This window comes from Cyanistes caeruleus, unplaced genomic scaffold (assembly GCF_971803275.1).
Source record: "Cyanistes caeruleus unplaced genomic scaffold, bCyaCae1.hap1.1 HAP1_SCAFFOLD_80, whole genome shotgun sequence".
Classification (NCBI taxonomy): Eukaryota; Metazoa; Chordata; class Aves; order Passeriformes; family Paridae; genus Cyanistes; species Cyanistes caeruleus.
In genome coordinates, this window is record NW_028255890.1 from 2,046,734 (window position 1) to 2,069,539 (window position 22,806).

Sequence of the window (22,806 nt, forward strand, 5' to 3'; positions counted from 1 at the left end):
GAATTATGTTGGATTTTTGTGGAATTTTGAGGAATTTTGAAGCGACCTGAAGAATTTTGAGGGATTTTTCTGAGATTATGTGGAAAGTTGTCAAGATTTTGTGGGATGTTTCTGGAATTTGTTAGGGTTTTGAGAAGATTTCACGAATTTTGTGGGATGTTTCTGGAATTTTGTGGGAATTTTGTGGAGTTTTGAGGGATAATGATGAGACATGAAAAATTTTGATTGATTTTTCCTAGACTGTGTGGAAAGTTGTCAAGGTTTTGCGGGATGTTACTGGAATTTCGAAGGGTTTTGAGAAAATTTTGGCAATTTTGTGGGATGTTTCGGGAATTTTGTGGAATTTTTTTGGATATGGAGTAGACATAAGGAATTTTGTGAGATTTTTCCTAGATTGTGTGGAAAGTTGTCGAGATTTTGTGGGATGTTTATTTCATATGGTAGGGTTTTGAGACGATTTTGGGAATTTTGTGGGATGTTTCTGGAATTTTGTGGGATCTTTGTGGAATTTTGAGGGATTTTGAGGAGACATGAAGAATTTAGATGGATTTTTCCTAGACTGTGTGGAAAGTTGTCAAGGTTTTGCAGGCTGTTACTGGAATTTCGAAGGGTTTTGAGAAAATTTTGGGAATTTTGTGGGATGTTTCGGGAATTTTGTGGAATTTTTTTGGATATGGAGTAGACATAAGGAATTTTGTGAGATTTTTCCTAGATTGTGTGGAAAATTGTAGGGATTTTGTGGGATGTTTCTGGAATTTGGTAGGGTTTTGAGATGGTTTTTGAAATTTTGTGCGATATTGAGGGGTCATGAAGAATTTTGAGGGTTTTTTCCGATATTTTGTGGAAAGTTCTCAAGATTTTGTAGGATGTTACTGGAATTTCGAAAAGTTTTGAGAAGATTTTGGGAATTCTGTGGGATGTTTCTGAAATTTGGTAGGGTTTTGAGTAGATTCTGGAATTTTGTGCAATATTTCTGGAATTTGGTAGGGTTTTGAGAAAATTTTGGGAATTTTGTGGGATGTTTCTGGAATTTTGTGGGATCTTTGTGGAATTTTGAGGGATTTTGAGGAGACATGAAGAATTTTGATGGATTTTTCCTAGATTGTGCGGAAAGTTGTCAAGATTTTGTGGGATGTTTCTTGAATTTGGTAGCGTTTTGAGAAAATTTCAGGAATTTTGTGGGATCTTTCTGGAATTTCATGTAATTTTGTGGAATTTTGAGGGATTTTGAGGAGACATAAAAAATTTTGAGGGATTTTTCCGAGATTTTGTGGAAAGTTGTCAAGATTTTGTGGGATGTTTCTGGAATATGGAAGGGTTTGGATAAGATTTCTGTAATTTTGTGGGATGTTTCAAAAACTTTCTGGGATTTTTTGTGGAATTTCTTTGGATTTTTAGGAGACATGAAGAATTTTCATAGATTTTTCTGAGATTGTGTGGAAAGTTGTCAAGATTTTGTGGGATGTTTCTGGAATTTGGAATGGTTTGGAGAAGATTTCTGTAATTTTGTGGGATGTTTCTGGAATTTTGTGGGATATTGAATTTACTTGAAGAATTTTGATGGATTTTTCCTAGATTGTGGGTAAACTTGACACGATTTTGTTGCATATTTCTGGAATTTGGTAGGGTTTTGAGAAGATTCATAGAATTTTGTGGGATATTTCTGGAATTTTGTGGGATTTTTGTTGAATTTTGAGGAGACATGAAGAATTTTGAGGGATTTTCCCTAGATTGTGCGGAAAGTTCTCAAGATTTTGTGGGATGTTTCTGTAATTTGGTAGGGTTTTGAGAAGATTTTGGGAATTTTGTCGGATTATTCTGCAATTTTGTGGGATTTTTGTTTAATTTTGAAGAGACATGAAGAATTTTGAGTGATTTTTCCTAGATTGTGTTGAAAAGTTTTCTCGATTTTGTAGGAAGTTTCTGGAATTTGGTAGGGTTTTGAGAAGATTTTGGGAATTTTGCGGGATGTTTCTGAAATTCTTTGGGATATTTAGTTATGCCGAAGAATTTTGATGGATTTTTCTGAGATTGTGTGGAAAGTTTTCAAGATTTTGTGGGATGTTTTAGGAATTTGTTAGGGTTTTGAGAAGATTTCGGGGATTTTGTGGGATGTTTCTGGAATTATTTGGGAATTTTGAGGAGACCTGAAGAATTTTGATGGATTTTTCTGAGATTGTGTGGAAAGTTTTCAAGATTTTGTTGGATATTTCTACAATTTGGTAGGGTTTTGAGAAGATTTTGGGAATTTTTGAGGGATTTTTCCAGAATTTCTTTGGGTTTTTTTAGAATTTTGAGGGATTTTTGAGGAGACATGAAGAGTTTTGACGGATTTTTCGTAGATTGTGTGGAAATTTGTCAAGATTTTGTGGGATGTTACTGAAATTTCGAAGAGTTTTGAGGAGATTTCGCGAATTTTGTGGGATATTTCAGGAATTTTGCGGGAATTTTGTGGAATATTTTTTGGGGATATTGAAGAGATATGAAGAATTTTGAGGGATTTTTCCTAAATTGTGTGGAAAGGTGTCCAAATTTTGTGGAATGTTTTTGGAATTTGGTAGGGTTCTGAGAAGATTTTGGGAATTTTGTGGGAATTTTCTAGAATTTTTTTGGATTTTGAGGCGACAAGAAGAATTTTGATGGATTTGTCCTAGATTGTGTGGAAAGTTCTCAAGATTTTGTGTGCTATGACGGGAATTTCGAAGGGTTTTGCGAAGATTTAGAGAATTTTGTGGAATGTTTCTAAAATTTGGTAGGGTTTTGAGAAGATTTATGTAATTTTGTGGGATGTTTCTGGAATTTGGTAGGGGTTTGAGAAGATTTCGGGGATTTTATGGGGTGTTTTTGGAATTTTTGTAGATATTGTGGAGACATGAAGAATTTTGATGGATTTTTACAAGATTGTGTGGAAAGTTGTCAAGATTTTGTGGGATGTTTCTGGAAGCTGGTAGGGTTTTGAGAAGATTTCGGGAATTTTGTCGGATATTTCTGGAATTATTTGGGAATTTTGAGGAGACATGAAGAATTTTGTGAGATTTTTCCTAGGTTGTGTGGAAAGTCGTCAAGATTTTGTGGGTTATTACCGGAATTTGGTAGGGTTTTGAGAAGATTCATAGAATTTTGTGGGATGTTTTAGGAATTTTGAGGGATTTTTGTAGAATTGTTTGGGATTTTGAGGAGACATGAAGAATTTTGATGAATATTTCCTAGAGTTTGTTCAAAGTTTTCAAGATTTTTGGGGTTGTTTTTGGAATTTGGTTGTGTTTTGAGAAGATTTTGGGAATTTTGTGGGATGTTTTTGGAATTATTTGGGAATTTTAAGGAGACATGAAGAATTTAGAGGGATTTTTCCTAGATTTTGTGGAAAGTTGTGAAGAATTTGTGGGATATTTCTGGAATTTTTAAGGGTTTTGAGAAGATTTCGGGAATTTTGCCAGACGTTTCTGGAATTCTTTGGGAATTTTGAGGAGACATATTGGAATTTGATGGATTTTTCTGAGATTGTGTGGAAAGTTGTCAAGATTTCATAGGATGTTTCTGGAATTTTGAGGGACATTGAGTTGACTTGAAGAATTTTGGTAGATTTTTCCTAGTGTGTGTTGAATGTTGTCAAGATTTGCTAGGAGGTTTCTAGATATTGGTGGGGTTTTGAGAAGATTTTGGGAATTTTGTTGGATGTTTCTGGAATTATTTGGGAATTTTGAGGAGACATGAAAAATTTTGAGGAATTTTTCCTAAATTGTGTGGAAAGTTGTCAAGATTTTGTGACATGTTTCAGGAATTCTATTGGATTTTGAGATGATTTGGGGAATTTTGTGGGTTGTTTCTGGAATTTTATGGGATATTGAGTTGGCTTGAAGAATTTTGATGGATTTTTCCTATATTGTGTGGAAAGTTGTAGAGATTTTATGGGATGTTTTTGGAATTTGGTAGGGTTTTGAGAAGATTTTGGGAATTTTGAGGGATGTTTTAGGAATTTTGTGGGATATTGAGTTAAGTTGAAGAATTTTGATGGATTTTTCTGAGATTGTATGGATAGTTGTCAAGATTTTGTGTGATGTTTCAGGAATTCTGTAGGGTTTTGTGACAATTTTTTGAATTTTGTTGGATGTTTCTGGAATTTTGTGGGGTTTTTGTAGAACTTTGAAGGATTTTGAGGATACATGAAGAATTTTGCGGGTTTTTTCCTAGATTGCGTGGAAGGTTGTTCAAGATTTTGTAGAATGTTTCTGGAATTTTGAAGGACAATGAGTTGACTTGAAGAATATTGTGGGATTTTTCCGAGATTGTGTGGAAAGTTGTCAAGATCTTGTGAGATGTTTCTTGAATTTGGTAGGGTTTTGAGAAGATTTCGGGAATTTTGTCCGATGTATCTGGAATTATTTGGGAATTTTGAGGAGACACATTGGAATTTGAGGGATTTTTCTGAGATTGTGTGGAAAGTTGTCAAGATTTTGTGGGTTATTTCAGGAATTTGGTAGGGTTTTGAGAAGATTTTGGGAATTTTGTGGGATGTTTCTGGAATTTTGTGTGATTTTTGTAGAATTTTGTGGGATTTTGAGGAGACATGAAGAATTTTGATGGATATTTCCTAGATTTTGTTCAAAGTTGTCAAGATTTTGTGGGATGTTTCTGGAATTTGGTAGGGTTTTGAGAAAATTTCAGTAATTATTTGGGATGTTTCTAAAATTTAGAGTGATTTTTCTTAGATTGTGTGGAAAGTTCTTGATATTTTGTGGGATGTTTCTATAATTTCATAGGATTTTTCTGGAATTTTAAGGCATATTGAGTTGTCTTGAGGAATTTTGAGGGATTTTTCCTAGATTGTGTTGAAAAGTTTTCTCGATTTTGTAGGAAGTTTCTGGAATTTGGTAGGGTTTTGAGAAGATTTTGGGAATTTTGCGGGATGTTTCTGAAATTCTTTGGGATATTTAGTTATGCCGAAGAATTTTGATGGATTTTTCTGAGATTGTGTGGAAAGTTTTCAAGATTTTGTGGGATGTTTTAGGAATTTGTTAGGGTTTTGAGAAGATTTCGGGGATTTTGTGGGATGTTTCTGGAATTATTTGGGAATTTTGAGGAGACCTGAAGAATTTTGATGGATTTTTCTGAGATTGTGTGGAAAGTTTTCAAGATTTTGTTGGATATTTCTACAATTTGGTAGGGTTTTGAGAAGATTTTGGGAATTTTTGAGGGATTTTTCCAGAATTTCTTTGGGTTTTTTTAGAATTTTGAGGGATTTTTGAGGAGACATGAAGAGTTTTGACGGATTTTTCGTAGATTGTGTGGAAATTTGTCAAGATTTTGTGGGATGTTACTGAAATTTCGAAGAGTTTTGAGGAGATTTCGCGAATTTTGTGGGATATTTCAGGAATTTTGCGGGAATTTTGTGGAATATTTTTTGGGGATATTGAAGAGATATGAAGAATTTTGAGGGATTTTTCCTAAATTGTGTGGAAAGGTGTCCAAATTTTGTGGAATGTTTTTGGAATTTGGTAGGGTTCTGAGAAGATTTTGGGAATTTTGTGGGAATTTTCTAGAATTTTTTTGGATTTTGAGGCGACAAGAAGAATTTTGATGGATTTGTCCTAGATTGTGTGGAAAGTTCTCAAGATTTTGTGTGCTATGACGGGAATTTCGAAGGGTTTTGCGAAGATTTAGAGAATTTTGTGGAATGTTTCTAAAATTTGGTAGGGTTTTGAGAAGATTTATGTAATTTTGTGGGATGTTTCTGGAATTTGGTAGGGGTTTGAGAAGATTTCGGGGATTTTATGGGGTGTTTTTGGAATTTTTGTAGATATTGTGGAGACATGAAGAATTTTGATGGATTTTTACAAGATTGTGTGGAAAGTTGTCAAGATTTTGTGGGATGTTTCTGGAAGCTGGTAGGGTTTTGAGAAGATTTCGGGAATTTTGTCGGATATTTCTGGAATTATTTGGGAATTTTGAGGAGACATGAAGAATTTTGTGAGATTTTTCCTAGGTTGTGTGGAAAGTCGTCAAGATTTTGTGGGTTATTACCGGAATTTGGTAGGGTTTTGAGAAGATTCATAGAATTTTGTGGGATGTTTTAGGAATTTTGAGGGATTTTTGTAGAATTGTTTGGGATTTTGAGGAGACATGAAGAATTTTGATGAATATTTCCTAGAGTTTGTTCAAAGTTTTCAAGATTTTTGGGGTTGTTTTTGGAATTTGGTTGTGTTTTGAGAAGATTTTGGGAATTTTGTGGGATGTTTTTGGAATTATTTGGGAATTTTAAGGAGACATGAAGAATTTAGAGGGATTTTTCCTAGATTTTGTGGAAAGTTGTGAAGAATTTGTGGGATATTTCTGGAATTTTTAAGGGTTTTGAGAAGATTTCGGGAATTTTGCCAGACGTTTCTGGAATTCTTTGGGAATTTTGAGGAGACATATTGGAATTTGATGGATTTTTCTGAGATTGTGTGGAAAGTTGTCAAGATTTCATAGGATGTTTCTGGAATTTTGAGGGACATTGAGTTGACTTGAAGAATTTTGGTAGATTTTTCCTAGTGTGTGTTGAATGTTGTCAAGATTTGCTAGGAGGTTTCTAGATATTGGTGGGGTTTTGAGAAGATTTTGGGAATTTTGTTGGATGTTTCTGGAATTATTTGGGAATTTTGAGGAGACATGAAAAATTTTGAGGAATTTTTCCTAAATTGTGTGGAAAGTTGTCAAGATTTTGTGACATGTTTCAGGAATTCTATTGGATTTTGAGATGATTTGGGGAATTTTGTGGGTTGTTTCTGGAATTTTATGGGATATTGAGTTGGCTTGAAGAATTTTGATGGATTTTTCCTATATTGTGTGGAAAGTTGTAGAGATTTTATGGGATGTTTTTGGAATTTGGTAGGGTTTTGAGAAGATTTTGGGAATTTTGAGGGATGTTTTAGGAATTTTGTGGGATATTGAGTTAAGTTGAAGAATTTTGATGGATTTTTCTGAGATTGTATGGATAGTTGTCAAGATTTTGTGTGATGTTTCAGGAATTCTGTAGGGTTTTGTGACAATTTTTTGAATTTTGTTGGATGTTTCTGGAATTTTGTGGGGTTTTTGTAGAACTTTGAAGGATTTTGAGGATACATGAAGAATTTTGCGGGTTTTTTCCTAGATTGCGTGGAAGGTTGTTCAAGATTTTGTAGAATGTTTCTGGAATTTTGAAGGACAATGAGTTGACTTGAAGAATATTGTGGGATTTTTCCGAGATTGTGTGGAAAGTTGTCAAGATTTTGTGGGTTATTTCAGGAATTTGGTAGGGTTTTGAGAAGATTTTGGGAATTTTGTGGGATGTTTCTGGAATTTTGTGTGATTTTTGTAGAATTTTGTGGGATTTTGAGGAGACATGAAGAATTTTGATGGATATTTCCTAGATTTTGTTCAAAGTTGTCAAGATTTTGTGGGATGTTTCTGGAATTTGGTAGGGTTTTGAGAAAATTTCAGTAATTATTTGGGATGTTTCTAAAATTTAGAGTGATTTTTCTTAGATTGTGTGGAAAGTTCTTGATATTTTGTGGGATGTTTCTATAATTTCATAGGATTTTTCTGGAATTTTAAGGCATATTGAGTTGTCTTGAGGAATTTTGAGGGATTTTTCCTAGATTGTGGGGAAAGTTGTCAAGGTTTTTTGGGATGCTTCAGGCATTTTTTAGGGTTTTGAGAATTTTGGGGGAATTTTGTGGGATGTTTCTTGAATTTTGTGGGATTTTTGTGGATTTTGAGGGATTTTGAGGAGATATGAAGAATTTTGATGAATTTTTCCTTGATTGTGTGGAAATTTGTCAAGATTTTTTTTGATGTTTCTGAAATTTGGTAGGGTTTTGAGAAGATTTCAGGAATTTTGTGGGATATTTCTGGAATTTCTTGTGTATTTGAGAGAATTTTGTTGGGCTTTTTGTTGTAATGCAGTTAGGAAAAATGGTATGACCCAAAGAATGTACCCCTAAAAATGTAGATTTGTAAGTTCTTTCCCTTATCTTGTTCTCCCCAGGTTCCCTTATTGTTTGTGTAAATTCCCACAGCCCCTTCCCCTGTCCTGAAAAAGGAGTGCCTGTCCATACCTCTTCCTCTTTCCCTTCTGCCATCTCACCCTGAAGGATCCCAAGAAATAAAGCTGCAACTGCCATCTCAGCATAGGGAAAGAGCCTCGTTTTTAGGGCCTCGTCTGGCAAGCTAAAACTACCTCCCCAGCCTGCCTGCCCGCTGCGGGGTGGACAGAGGTAACAGAGGGGCTGGGGACTGAGTTATAATAGCAGGTGGTGTGATGAGTATGTAAGGAGTTTGCTCGTAAAAACAAGAAAATAAAGGGTTAAGCAAGATATTGGCAATTGAAAAGTTCCAAGCAGAACCGGCAGAAACTCCAAGGACATCCTGTTGTTGAGCATAACTTGTATACTCATTACCTTAGCCAGATATGGAGCTTGAAGCATAACTTGTGTATCCAATATTTTAGCCAAAAATGGAGCTTGGCTTGCAGATCAAGGGCGATGCTGTGACGAAGAGGAGCATCTTCCTCCCCACGACCACCGAAAAGCAAAACACGACCACCTAGCAACAAGCCGCGCAGAAGCAGAATCAACCCGGATGACGCAGAAACCGGAACTGAAGACACTGTAAGGGCTCTGAAGTTTGGGGAGGGGGGCGCTAGCCGTTGGTGGAGCGGTGATTCCCCGGCCGCCCAGCGCTGTTTTGCTTGCTGCCGCTTGCTAAAATAAATCCAATTATTTTTATTGAACAAGGATCTTGATTTTTTTATTAATATAATCCATAACAACCACAATTCCCTTCATTAATAATTGACCACTCTTTCTCCCTCTTTATGCTAATTAGTCCTATTTTTAGTCTTTTGATCCTAACTTTTGTCATTTTCTCAGACAGGGTAAAAGGGGCCACTTTGGGGCCCATGGAAACTTTTCTGAGGAACATTTAGGGCAGTTTTGGGTCTGGGGAGGGAATTTAGAAAGAACTTGCGGGTCTGGAGGACACTTGGGGGAGCCAGGTGTGAAGTAGCCCCACTTTGTCCCTCCTGATTAATCCTGGCTAGCTCTGTCGAGGGGAGGGCAGGGAGGCTCTTCATGACCAAGATAAAGACCAAACAGCTGCTTTTCCCTCCGGCATAACGTCAGATGTTTATTCAGGCTGGGATCCAGGAGGAAAAAAAGAGAGGGAGGAAATATTTCCCGGGTACTTTCAAACCTTGGGAGAGGGGCGGGGAGACATATAACACCAAGCAATGGGATAACATTTCAGGGACAGGGAGGGGAAGGGAAAAACACGTCACAGCTGCAGGGAGGGTTTACACAGAAACTAAAGCACACCCAGGATTGTGCACTAGCACATCTCCCCCTATTTTGTTCTATATAATTCACGAAATGAGCTTATATGACTTACTGACCTGAAGTGGCCCACCAAGTACCATTTGCAGGCTGGTGAGGGTTACTCTGGTCTACCAGCTCTATATGGTTGACATCTGAGGTAGCTGAGATCAGCTTAATTATGCTTTTGTATAGTATCCTGCTTAAAACTCCAAACTCCGTTAGCAAAATAATGACTAGCAGTGACAGAATAGTTTTCACTACTGAAGCCCACCACCCCGAGAGTCCCCAGTTTTTAAACAGTCCATTAAACCAGTCATCTGCTTCTTGCTTGACTTGTCCGATCATGCTTTTCATCTCTTGGAGTGTGGCATGGATGTTAGGAGCTTTCGATGTCAGATTCATGCAGCAGAGACCCTCCAACTCCTGGCACTCGTGCCCGTGGAGCAATAGGAGAAAGTCTATCGCTGCACCATTTTGGAGTGTTGCCTGCCTGCTAACTTCCTCATCTTCTAGGAGGGCACTTATGGCGCTAGATGTTAAATTTGCTTGTTTTACCACCCAGCATTCTAGGTGTCCCAATTCACCTAGGGCCTTGGCTGCAGCCACCCAAAGAAGGAAAATGGATGCAGCAATTCTTTTTGATTTGGACCAATGAAAAATCTCCGAATCACAATTCTCATCTAAATTTGTAGCACTTCTCTTCTGAATTTTCCTCGTCAAATTATTTTTATTGGTCCATTCGCCAATTAATGTTTGATTGGGTGCTAACAGTGATAGACGCCCTCTGGTACACAGCCCTCCGAGGAGACAGGGTGGAATTCCTGCCCATGCGCTATCCCCACAAATGAGGAACAGTCCTTTGGGGAGGCTTTTGGGATGTGTATGAGCTGAGGAGTGCACTTTTGATGTAGCTTAGGACGTGGCACCACCTTTTTGCTGTGAATTCTTCTCAATATTGTACTATATTGTGGAAGGTTTCTTTATTAATTGGAAGACTGACCCTAAAGTGTACACAGTGTAATGCTGGAGAGGAACCCAGTAGCTCTAACTCCTGGGGTTCCTGGCTTGCCTTAGGAAAATGTGGCAGCCACTCTTTGACGGGGTTTTTAAACTCTGCTTCTATTTGAGTGCTGTGGAAATTCATTACCTGCTTCAGGAGTCAGTGTATTAAAGCGATGTGTAAATTCATCATGCTGCAATGGAATTCCTACCAGGCAGGTAGACATAGGATTTTTCGCTGCTCAAGTAGATAGACATATGTTTTCTTGATGAAGTGTTTGTGCCAGGGTCACCCAGATGTTCTGGCGTGGCTGTGTGACGATCCAGGCCGCTGTCAGGCTGCTCAGTGCGAGCAGGATGACAGCAGGGTTAAGGCTCATCATGGATTTGAGTGAGAGGTAGGTTATTTCTAAAAACAAGGAAACAGACATTTTTGGAAACATATTTACTGCCAAAGCATGCAGGTCAGAGGCTAAAAAGGTTTCTTCTTGCTCTCTTCGGTGGCGTCTTCTCTTGGAAGCAACAGCCACTTGCTTCTCATCTCTTATTGCTGGGGCTGGATTCTTTGGAACAAAAGGTTTTACCCGTTTCTGAGGAATCCATCAGGGGCCGGCAGGGGTGGAGACACACGTGTAACCACGCCCCCAGGTGACAAGTTCATAGGGGCCCTTGGTTTGCCAAGTTTCAGGGTCCCTGATTAAAACTGGTGGACGCTGTGACAATTAAAACTGATCATCACTGTTAAAATGCCGAGTCACAGGAGGCTTCATGTTTTCAAATGAGCAGTTTAGGAAATTAATGGCAAACAGAGTTTTACAGGGTTTTTGTTGTGGAGACATCCACACTGCCTCGCTACCTTACCTGGCTAGGACTTGTTTGAGCGTCTGGTGTGCACACTCAATCACAGCTTGACCTGTGGAGGAGTGGGGGATGCCAGTTTTATGTTCCACTCCCCACTGCTGGACAAATTCCAGGAACTCCTTGGATTGATACGCTGGGCCATTATCTGTTTAAATTTCTTTAGGGATTCCCAATACAGAAAAGGCCTGTACTAAGTGTTGTTTGGCATGTACAGATTTTTCTCCTGCATGAGCAGAGGCATACACTGCTCCTGAGTATGTATCAATGCTCACGTGTACATACTTAAGGTGACCAAAACTGGGGATGTCAGTGATATCTGTTGGCCACACTTCACAGCTTTCAATTCCTCGGGGATTAACCCCCAGGCCTAATGATGGCACTGCCTGGAGCTGACAACTGGGACAGGTAGCCACGATGGCTTTAGCCTGACCCCGTGTCAGCTGGAGCTGATGAATCAGTCCTGGCACATTTTGATGGTATCGCTGGTGACTTATCTTTGCCTGTTGGAACACATCTGGGAGACGTGCCTTTTCAGCTGGGGCAGCAAGGGAATCAGCCTCCCGGTTTCCCTCAGCGATTTCACCTGGCAATGGGGTATGCAACTTTATAAGCATCACATAGAAAGGTTGTTCTCGATTTGAAACCAAATAAATCAGTTTTGAAAGCAATCTAAAGAGATGTTCGTTCTCAATGTCCTTGAGAACTGCCTGCTCCACTCTGGACACCACTCCTGCTACGTAGGCTGAGTCAGTAACCAAATTAATCGGTTCTGAAAACTTCTCAAAGGCTCTAATGGCCGCAGCCAGTTCAGCTATCTGGGGTGACCCCTCTACAAACTCAACATCAGCTTCCCAAAGCTGAGTCTGTGGATTTCTCCAAGTCATCACCGACTTGTGAGATGTCCCAGATGCATCAGTGAACACTGTGAGAGCTTTGAGTGGCCTTTGGCTCCTTTTCTCACAAGGAATGAGGTGGAATTCCTCATGAAACAATTTGTGTGCTGGCGCATGAACTGAAATTTGCCCACTAGAGCTGTCCAGAGCAAACTGGAGGGTAGCATTGCTCTGCAGCAGATGCTCAAACATCTCTTTGGTCAGTCTCTCAGGGGAGTTTTTGCCTTCTCCAAAGAGCCTGACTGGGAGGTGAATACACATAAAGTCACAACCTGCCAGTTCATGCAGCCTTACCCTGGCCAACTGAATCAGCTGAGCCATCAGCTCTTGTGGCTTGGTGATAGTTTTGGGTCATTGATGGGAGAGGAAAACCCATTCTGTTATTAAGAGTGGATCTCTCTGCCACTCGGCCCACTGGAATATTAACCCAGGTAGGTGTGGCAATTTGCCCAGGACAATAAATTTGAAAGGCAGCTCAGGTTTGAAGCGATGTGCCTGTCTTTCTGTCAAGGCCTTTTGTGCCTTTTCAATCACAATTTTTGCTTCTTGAGTCAGCTCCCTGGGAGACAGCAGCTCTCTCTCCCCTTTCAATAAATTGAGCAGGGGGCCCAGGTCCTCATTGGTGAGACCTAGCCAGGGTCTGACCCGGTTTAGTGACCCGCATAGGGAATGGAGATCTGCTAGAGTTTTAGGATTACCAATAATTTCCAATTTTTGTGCAACAACCATCCTTGCGGTAATTTCCAGGCCCAGGTATTTCCAAGGTGGCATCCTTTGAACTTTGTCTTCCTGCAATTGGAATCCAGCAGAGGTTAAAACTTTAACCACTAGGTCAAGGGTGTCTTGCAGCATGTTGTGTTTGGGACAGCATACCAAAACATCGTCCATGTAATGCAAAATGATGGCATCTCTCTTTTCAGCACGCACTGAGGACGGCAAAGACCCCACATACCACTGGCAGATGAAGGGGCTTGCTTTCATCCCCTGAGGTAATAACTGTCCAGTGGTACCCTTTCATTGGGGCTTCTCGGTTAATTGTGGGAATGGAAAAGGCAAACCTTGGCGCATCAGCTGGGCCCAGGGGAATTTGAAAAAACCAGTCTTTAATATCCAGTACTGCTAGGAGCCAATTTTGTGGTAACATAGTTGGGGATGGCATACCTGGTTGAAGAGACCCCATGTCCTCTATTTTTTTGTTTCTTTCTCTCAAATCCTGAAGGAGGTGCCATTTATCCTTCCCTGGCTTTTTTATTACAAACACCGGGGAATTCCAAGGGCTGATTGTTTCTACTATGTGTCATTTGGCCAATTATTGTTCTACTAACTTTTCTGGCGCCCCAAGTTTCTGTCTGCTGAGAGGCCACTGGTTCACTCAAACTGGATTATTATCTACCCAAGTGTCTTGGGTTGATTAGGAGGTTAAATTGTATCCCCATTCATCCACCTAACCCAGACACAGGTTTTGTATTCTTAAAATTTCATCTAAGAGTAAAAGTGAGTGGAAAAGAAGCACCGAGTCTGTTATCAGAGACTGTACTTGCTCCCCCCGCATCGGGAGTTTTGACTTCCACACAGACAGACAACAAGACACAGATCGCTTTGGCTTTCCAGCTAGCCGGAGCAGAGAGGTCTTCCTGGACTGTTTTCTTTCCCCTTTTCTGAAACGAATCGAACCTGCTCTGAACTGGGGACTCGAGGGAGCACCGGGAGCTTTCACCCGTGGACTACCGGGAGCCCAGCCTGGGCAGCGGCATTTTCCAACACCAGAGAGACTGATAACAGAGCAAACACCCACAGCAAAGAGACCCTCTGAAGTTTGTCATCTCTTCTGAACGGCAAGAGGTTTTGTAATTTGATATCGTTCATTCTTGTGCCGGGTAGTGCTGTGGATGTGAAATAAACAGGTTTTTTCCACTTCTCTCAGAGAAATCTCTTCCCGAACCGGTTGGAGGGTGGGAGAAAAGGGCCACGTGGGTTTGCTTCCCTGGGGGAGCCCCACTGGAGGTTTTCTCCCAAATCTGCCCTAAACCAGGACACCAAGATAACTTTTGGACCGGACACTCTACAGTGGCCTCCATCAAAAATCCAGAGGTGTCTCAGGAATTGATAATTTCACTCCCCACTGGGACATGGTGTCTCTTCCCCACAGCGGGCACTTGTAGTCAATAACAAAAGGTCGGACACTGGCTAACCTACCCTCCGGACCTTCAATCTGGACGATACCTTTAGCAATTTTAGCCAGTTTCATTCCTCCAACACCCTGTATTTTTCCTGCCATGGGTTACAGTTCCCAATGTGAGGGCCACACCTTTTCAGGTATGATAGTCACATCTGCCCCAGTATCAATTAACCCTTCTACATGGAGATGTTCTGATTTATGTGTTAAGTTCCATCCCATAATGGGTTTGTCTTCACCCACTACTTCTGCCCAGTAGACTCCTGGTGCTTTGTCATCTACTGGGATTTCTGTTGGAACAGGGATCACCTGGGCTATTACCTGCCCTTTGTCTACATAGAAAGGTGGTTGAGGGCACCTAGCTAAGAGACTGAGGTGTGTTAGGTCTCCCTTAATTGTCATGGGAGCCACCTCAATCTCTATTGGTGAATGTGCTGTGTCTCCAATAGCAAAATACCTACTATCCAGTCCAGACGGGTCTTGTGAATTATCCTGCAAGTCTACTCCAATGACAGTCCAACGATCAGATCTGAAACAAAAAGCTTTAGAAGTTATGTCGTGGTTTTAAACCAGTAACTAAGAAAATTACTTATTTCTTGCTGTGAGATATGGATTAGAACAAGAGCAAAACAGGCATAAAACTTAAAAGGAATAAAGAACGTTTATTCACAAACTACAGTAATAAGAACAACAGAATAAACTTCCAGAAAAACCTTTTTTATCCCCCACTACCCACTATTCCCTTGTTCACATGACCACAGAGACAAAAACTTTGGAACTTGGATGGTTAGAACAGTCCCAATTCCTGCTACAGTTTTTTCACCAGTCTTTGTAGAGAAACAGAAGTCTCTTTCTGTTAATTTATGGAGTTTCTCACTAGAAAACTACTTCTGTTATAGTTTTCTATTGCCCTGATGTCAGCTGCCCAGAACTGCTGTTATCAGAGCTCACTCCTCCCATTTCACATCACTCTGAAGTGTGTATGGGCCATGAGTCTAGGGATGGCATTTTAAGGACGAGTTATTCAAAAGCAAAAGTCTTCTTCATCTGTCTCTGTAAGCTTCACTAGAAAACAGTTTTCTCATTGCCTCTTAAGGCTTCAAATCCTCCAGCACTTCACTGTACCACAATTACTCTACTTTTTACTCAAAATTTACACTTTGAACACTTTATTCCCCCCTACATACTCTATCATGAATTAAAGGAGTTCTTTCAGGACTTTATTGTCCATCTCCATAACTTGAACAGAAAAATATTTCATCTTAATTAAAGCACCTCCTTATTCTCTACCTTTTCTGAAGCTTCTTTTCTTTTCTGTCACTGGTAGTTTATAAAGTCTCTTTTCATGTTGATCACTCTCTTTTTCCCTCTCTGGATAAAAAGATTAATCTGCAAGTCTCATCTGGGTAATGAAAGGGTTAAAATCTTGCCCAGGCTTTGTAGATGGTTCTGTGACTTCTGTCAGTGCAGGAGCTGGAGCTGTCATTGATAGAAGATTCCTCATGGCTGTTCTGGAAAGTGTAGTCGCCGCCTTAGCCCGCCGCAGGTTCAGAGCCTCTTTCTTTCTTCACTCGGCAGTCTCTAGTAAATTTAGTCACAGCAAAACCTGCAGCCGAGCCAGAGATCGGCTTGGCTTGGCCAGAGCCCGGGGAAAGCCCCCCGCAAGCCCCCATCTCCCGGCCGAGAGCCGCTGGGTCCAGCCCAGCCCCCGCCCGGCCACATGGCCGGGCAGAGAACGGGAGGCCTGGAGCTCTGTTACCTTTCACAGCCAGGAAACAAAGAGCCCAAGAGTGCTCTGACTTTACATCTTAAGGTAGGGTTCACAAGTTGATCTCCCTTTTCAATGCTCAAAACTGCTGTCAATTCCCAGTAATGACCGATAATTGGTCAGAAGAAAAGACTCTCATCAGCCACCAGCAGCTTCAACTTCCTTAGCTCTTAAAACCACCTTAAAGGTAAAGTCACCTCATGACAAGTTACAAATCACTTACTGAATCACTTTTGCGGTTGCCAGACCTTATTAGGCAAACGTTCCTCACAATTATATTTCTGCAGCCTCTCAGCGCGCTCCCTTTCCTCCCCTTTTCCCATTAAAATAGAGTCTTTTTTCTGCTTCAGGTCTGTCATTTTTATGTCTCTGCGCTTGACAGAAAAGCGCTGAGACTTTAGTTTCTTGGTTGACTGGCTAGAGCTTCTTTCTAGTGTTTCCCTTGTTGCTGGGTTTGAGGACAGTTCCTTGCAAAATGTCCTGGCCTCTTGCACTGGAAACAGACGATGTGCTGCAGCTGTTCTGGTGACATCTGTGGCTTATTCATTCCTGGTGTCACTGCTGCCACTGTCCTTGGGTTGCCTGGTTTCTTGCCGTGTACGCTGTACAAGTCTGCTTTCTGGGCACATGGCTTCAATCATATCTGCTATGGTGGGTGGAGGGTTAATAGGTAGACTCAGAATTGCTCTACGACAAGCGTCGTTGGCATTTCTTTGGGCCATTTCTTGAAGCAGTTCTGTCTGGGCCACTGGTTCTTTAACTTGTCTCTGTATCTGTAGTCTCAGTCGATCTACAAACTGTAAGAAACTATCAGATGGCAGCTGGTTAATATTAACATAACTGACTTGAATATCAGCTGCTATTGTATACTACAGGAGCCGCTGTTAGCATACCTTCATCTTCTCCAGGGCTGGTATTCCCTGGGTTTCTCTGCCTGCACCCCCCCACGCCAGGCTCTGGGGGCTCCATTCCCTCACCAAGCCTGTGGAGAGACCCAGCTCCTCCCCTGCAGGAGCCAGGCGGGGGCCCGCACCCTGCCACGCCAGGCTCGGTAGGCTGGCACCCCCCCATCGGGAGGCAGGGCCGGGACACCCCTCTCCCTGCCCCTCTGCAGGAGCAAGGGGTGTAACTCTCTCTCTCCCTGCCCCTTCTCCCTGGGGAACAGGGGCCGGAGGGATAAGTGGATACAACACGGACTCAAAGTATCTAGACACAGGAGGCCCAAACTTGCTGGAATAATCCAAATTGCAGGTTTATTGTCTGTCGTCCATCCGGGGCAAGAAAGAGACAGAAATGCCCTGGATCTTATCTCTTATACAAAGGGGTGCGGGTGATCGGGGGATACAGAGAGGATACAGCCAATGGGAAGGGGGAAGGGAGAAGGTTCTCAGGTAGGAACTAACATTACACAAAACAGAGGTGAGTTTTACTCTTGGGAGATACCAAGATTTTTAGACGCACTACAACAACACATGACAGGTGGAAGGCGAGCCCGCCCTCAAGCACGGCCATCCAAGTCAGTCAGGGGCACAGGCTGCAGCTGAAGCTGCCAAGCGTTGCTGTGAGGCTGGCAAGTGAAGAGAAAGCCATTGTGGTCAATTCTGCTGAAGCCTTTTGCCAAACCAAAGGCAACTGTGCCCACAGCCTCCCCCGGTTTGGCACTCAGCTGCTGCAGACGCCTCACTGTGCAGGTGCCGACGTTGGGGCTGCTGCTGTTCCTGTGCACACTCTGCTGCTGTTCCTGTGCACACTCTGCTGCTGTTTCTGTGGGCTCCTGAGTCGCTTCAGCAGCAGCGACTGGGCAGCCCTGCTGGAGGAGACATCACCACCCTCCCCTTGGTGGCAGCAGCTCTGCGGACCCCGAGCTCTGTGTCAGGGGAGCCTCAGTCACAGCACCGTGTCCTGGGCAGCCGCGAGGGCCCGGGCTGGCGGCCAGCCCTGCCTCTGCCCACTGCCCCTTATCGCAGGCACCCAGTGGCCATGGGCCGGCAGCACCCCCCTGCCCTGCATGTCCCCAGCCAGCCCAGCCTGGGCACACCTTGGGCTGTCCACACCCTCCTGGAGGGGTGTTGTCCCAGCCTCGAGGGCTTCTGCTGCAGGCCTGGGAGACATTCTGGGGAAGTGCCAGGTCGGCCGGCTGTCAGGAAAAAGGTGGCTGCTTATGCCCTCTGACACCCAATTCCTCAGGTCTTCCCACCGGTCCGGCCTTTCAGGGGCCTCCTGTCCCCTTTGGAGCCTCCAGCTTCCACACATGCCCCTCACGCCTTCCCACGCTTTTGTCCCGCCTGGGCCTCCACAGACCCTCATCCATTTACAGCCTCCCAGTGCCCTGTTCCCTCAGAGTCTCCCCCAGTGCAGCCCGGCAGCAGCGCCACAGCCCCACAGGAGCTCCAGAGGAGCAGGATCAAGAGGCACGTGGGAGCCCTCAGCAACCCAGCCAGCACCACACGGGCACGAGGACACAGATGGCGGCGCTTCCTGGCTGAGACAGGGTTTGTGCCTTCAGCAGAACCACCAAAGGCCAAGGGTTTCTGGCCATTTTCCCTGCACCACTGCATGCCTGGGCAGCTTGCTGAGCTGTGATTCCCCAAGTGGAATCACATTTTCCCCGCTTCCTCTATGCCCTGTACACCATGGGCAGCAAGATAAAGGTCTTGGGAAGTGACTGCCTATTATAATATATACTATATTTATATCCTAAAAGAAAATGAAAAGAAGAAAAGAACAATATTTAAGAAACAAAAAAAATTCTCTGCTGGTTCAGGTGGCCCCAGCAGACAGAGCCTGCCGGGTCAGTTGCCAGCAGAGCTCCAGCAGCGCAGCCAGCTGAGGCCCAACAGACGAGGCCGTGTCCTCCATGCCCTGTGCAGCTGAACTTGCAGGTTCTCCAAGATGGAATATCGAGCCGTCTCTACTGCCTGGGTGATGTAAAATGTTTGAATTGCCAGGTTTCCGATGGCAGGGCTGGTGTCACAAACCACGTTCTTAAGGGCTGGAAGAGAGAACAACAGAGCCACGGTCAGATTCCCAGACCTGCGGAGGCCCACGGAGAGCCCCCGGCCAGGGCCATCCCAGCCGGCTCTTGCCATGGCCAGCAGGGAGCAGGGACCAAGGGGATCAGCCCGAAGCTGCTGGCCACGAATGCCCCGCGTGAAACCTCGGAGTGATCCACCCACGCCGCCCCTCATCCGCACATTGAGCAGAGACCTTCGCAGACAGTCCAGGACTTGCAGCTCCACCCAGCAGCCCCGCTGACAGCCCGCTGCCCTCACTCACATTTGTAAATTAGCTGCAGGTCTTCTTTCTGCCCCCTCAGGAGCCGCCCGGCCATCCCTGGGAACACAGAGCCTGTCAGGGCCCCAGCGGCACAGCTCCCTGCCAGCGGCGCTGCCAGCCCTGTGCTCACACGCCCTCCCGCCCCGGCAGGGCTCAGCCCGGGCCCGTGCCGCATCCTGACTCAGCCCAAGGGCACGGCTGCCAGAGGCCGGCAGCAGCAGCCCCGAGGGCAGGCGGGGCTCCAGGGCACCGGGCCCGGGTGCCGCTGCCGGGGCAGCAGTCGGGGCCGGGGCCGAGCTGTGGCGGGGCGGGAAGGGAGCCCGGGCTCGTGGCTCACCGATGAACCTGATGGCCGCCGCTCGCAGGGGCTCCTGTGGGCTCTGCAGGTACGGCAGGGCCCGGCGCAGGTCCTCCGCCGCTCGGTTCCTGTCCTGTGCCAGCTGGAGAGAGCGGCAGGAGGGAAGGGTTGGCGCGGGCTCTGCCCCTCGGCCAGGCGCTGCCTGCCCGGCCAACCCTGAGGCCCGGCCAGCAGCCGCTGGCGCCGAGCTCTGCAAGGGGCAGAGGGCCGGCTGCTGCCCAGGGAGCCGCGGTGCCGCCCTGCCCTGCAGCCCCAGTGGATCGGGGCTCCATCGGAACCAGGCTCGGGACCACAGGAGCCTGAAGAAGAAGCCGTGCGGCCCCCGGGGGCGGCACTGGGCAGGGGCGCAGCTGCCAGCCCCACACACCGAGCGCTGGGGACAGGGGGCTTCTCCAGGCTGAGGCTGGGCCTTCCAAGCCGTCCTTACCAGGCACTCGGTGATCATCCACAGCTTCTTCTTTTTCACAGGTCTTTCAAGATCTCTCCTCTTCAGGAACTCGGCCGCACAAAGCAGCGTTGCCCAAGAAGCCTGGAGAGCAGCAGAGACCCGCAGATGGCCCCACAAGTCAGGACACAGGACCCGCCCGCATTCGTGTGCCAAGGCCAGGAGGAGGCTGCAGCCGGCAAGGTGCCAGGGCAGGAGGCGGCCGAGCCCCCTCCCCGGGTGACAGCAGCAGCCCAGGAATCCTCACCTCTGCCACCTGCTGGTTCTCGTCATGGCAGTGGAAGAAGAGAGGCAGCAGGCTGTGGTGCACGTGTGACTTCAGGGCCTTTTTTTCCTTTTCTGTTAGAAGAGTCATCAATGATCGGAAGAATAATATGGACACCAGCTGCACCTGGCTATTATTCTATATGAAAGGAAGGAAGGAAAAAAGACCTCAGCCCTGTCTGCATGGGGCTCAGCAGGGCGCAGGCCTGAGAATCCCCAGGGCACCAAGTGTCTGGGCAGCAGCCAGTGGCCTCGGCTGGGGGCACAGAGCCTTACGTGGTCAAAGAGTGGCAGGAGCGCCTCAGCCAGCTGCAGGGCAATGGGGCTGGGTATCAGCATGTCCTTGTCCAAGACGATAAAGCTGAGCACCATGACTGTCATCCTGACTATCTCTCCATCTGCATCCCACAGGAAATCTACAAGACTTTCAGTCAGGCTCCGCATTTTTTCAGCCTGTGTGGAAGACAAGTCTGTGAAACGCCACCCTGCTGCCACAGGGCCAAGAGGCCAAAGGCCTGTCCCAAAGCACTCAGGAAGAAGCAGGAGGCAGGAGAGCTGGCAGCAGCTGCCTCGGGGCCCGAAGCCCAGCCGAGCCCAAGGGACTGCGTTTCCCGGCGCAGCTTCAGCCACTGCCCACTTCTCACCATCGAGGGATCGTCAATCAACTTGAAAAGGGCCCTGAGCGCCAGGTGACGCTTGTCCCTGCTCTCGCTCCGCAGGTGCCTTGAGAAGATTTCCAGGACTCTGTTAGCGCTGCGTTCGCTCAAGTCCAGGTAGTCCAGGATCTGAAAGGCACAGGGCAGTGACAGGGGAGGCAGCCGGCAGGAGCCCAGAAACAAGACAGGAAACAGGGCCCGGGCAGCAGCACAAGGCATGGGCACCGTCCCAGGCAGCTGCAGCTATGAGAGGGCAGAGAGGTGGCAGGCAGCTCTGCAGGGAGGCACTTTTGGCCATCAGGCTCACCTCCACAAGGAATGCCAGGGCAGGCAGATCCCAGCGTGCCTCCTGTGTGCTGAGCAGCTGGAGCAGGTAGGGAACGATGCGGGAACACAAGGGGATAGAGGCAGACGACATCTCCCTGCCAGGGTGAAAAAGTAGCCCAGACTGTGAGCTGGGAGGACAAACATCTCCCAGGACTGATTGACAGAGTTCAGATCTTTGAGCACCATCCTGCAAGGATAGGGGACCTGGGCCCTTGGGGAGGTGACTCCTTGTGGGCACCCTCCTTTCCCAGCCTTTTCCAGTCTCCCTAGCCGTCCCTCGGTGACGAGGCCCTCTGGCCCACGACAGTGGGGACTGTGTTGGGCAACCTCAGCACGGGGCACAAATGCCAGAGGCAGTGGGGAGAAGGGGGTCTCACCTGGCCAGCAGACCCACGGCATAGTGGTGGGTGTCAGCAGAGAGCAGCTTGTCCCAGCCACGCTTGTGTTCCATTTCCACCACCACTTCCTCACGATGCATTTGGCACAGCAGGGACTTCAGGGCCTGCACTGCAAAGCTGTGTGCACAGCAAAGCCCAGGTCACGCTGGGAGCACTGGCTCGTGCCGTGGAGACATGGCAAGGACAGGAGGAGTGGGATAGAGCACCTGTTGGGGCTGATGGCAAGGCCGTGTTGCTCCTGGCATCCCTTCCAGAAGGCATTGAGATCCTCTGGCATCTCCAAAGTGCTGAAGAACACTTGGAAGAGCAGATGCACAAAGAGGCGGGGGAAATGCACCGTCACTACATGTGGGACGCAGGGCATCTGAAGGATCTTCCACATCAGCACAGTTGCCTGCAGAGGACAGAGAACCCTGAGACAGCGCTCAGTGCCGAGGTGTGCGGGTGGCAGGGCCTGAGTGTGGCAGGGAGCGGTCAGGGGAAACCCCTGGGGAGCTCCACGCCTGGTGCCCCTGAAGCTGCCCCTAGGCCAGGTTTCAGCCCAGTGCCTGAGGCAGGGAGATGCAGTTGGGGAAGGAGGAAACAGAGCTGCTGAAGAGGTGGCTTGCCATGGGCTGAGCAAAGGCCAGTTGCAGAAACTCACAGCCAGGGCAAAGACACCCGTGTTGTCTCCATCAGAGGTGCGCGTGCTGTGCTCTGGCCAGTTCCCCAGCACATCGAGGACTATCCGGTATGCCCGCTCCGCTGTCCTGGGCGAGCACAAGATGGTCTTCCACATGGTCATAGCAGCTCTGCGGGGCGACAGCTCTGTCTCATGGGGGTCTCAGACACATCCCCGTGGCCTGGGCAGCAGTGGGGGGGAGCTGAGCTTGCTGCCAGCTCTGCCTCTGCCTGCTGCCCCTCGCCAGCAGCAGCAGCCAGGCAGCCCAGCCCTGTGGGGACAGGGCCCTGAGGGCCATGGCATGGCAGCAGGCTCGGGGACCGATGTAGCAGGGCTGGGAAAGGTCCCAGGTAGACAGGACCCTGGAAGTCTCTGTTGGTCAGACACCTGGG

General features: G+C 45.9%; 1 protein-coding gene across 1 annotated transcript; it reads right to left on the reverse strand.

Annotated features, from left to right (window-relative positions):
* Positions 1-21,028: 21,028 nt before the first annotated feature.
* LOC147646778 (uncharacterized) lies at positions 21,029-22,537 on the reverse strand. The gene is made up of 3 exons (XM_086873000.1): positions 21,960-22,537; positions 21,733-21,870; positions 21,029-21,450 (listed from the first exon to the last, which is right to left on the reverse strand). Exons 1-3 carry the CDS (start codon positions 22,535-22,537, stop codon positions 21,120-21,122), a joined length of 1,047 nt encoding a protein of 348 aa, XP_086729126.1. The 3' UTR covers positions 21,029-21,119.
* Positions 22,538-22,806: the final 269 nt, after the last annotated feature.

Coding starts and splice junctions, on each gene's coding strand:
- LOC147646778 (XM_086873000.1), bottom strand. CDS start 22,537: ATGACCATGTGGAAGACCATCTTGTGCTCGCCCAGGACAGCGGAGCGG. Junction 21,871..21,959: donor CTTGCCATCAGCCCCAACAG/GTGCTCTATCCC, acceptor CTGTGCACACAG/CTTTGCAGTGCAGGCCCTGA. Junction 21,451..21,732: donor GCCGTGGGTCTGCTGGCCAG/GTGAGACCCCCT, acceptor TCACCCTGGCAG/GGAGATGTCGTCTGCCTCTA.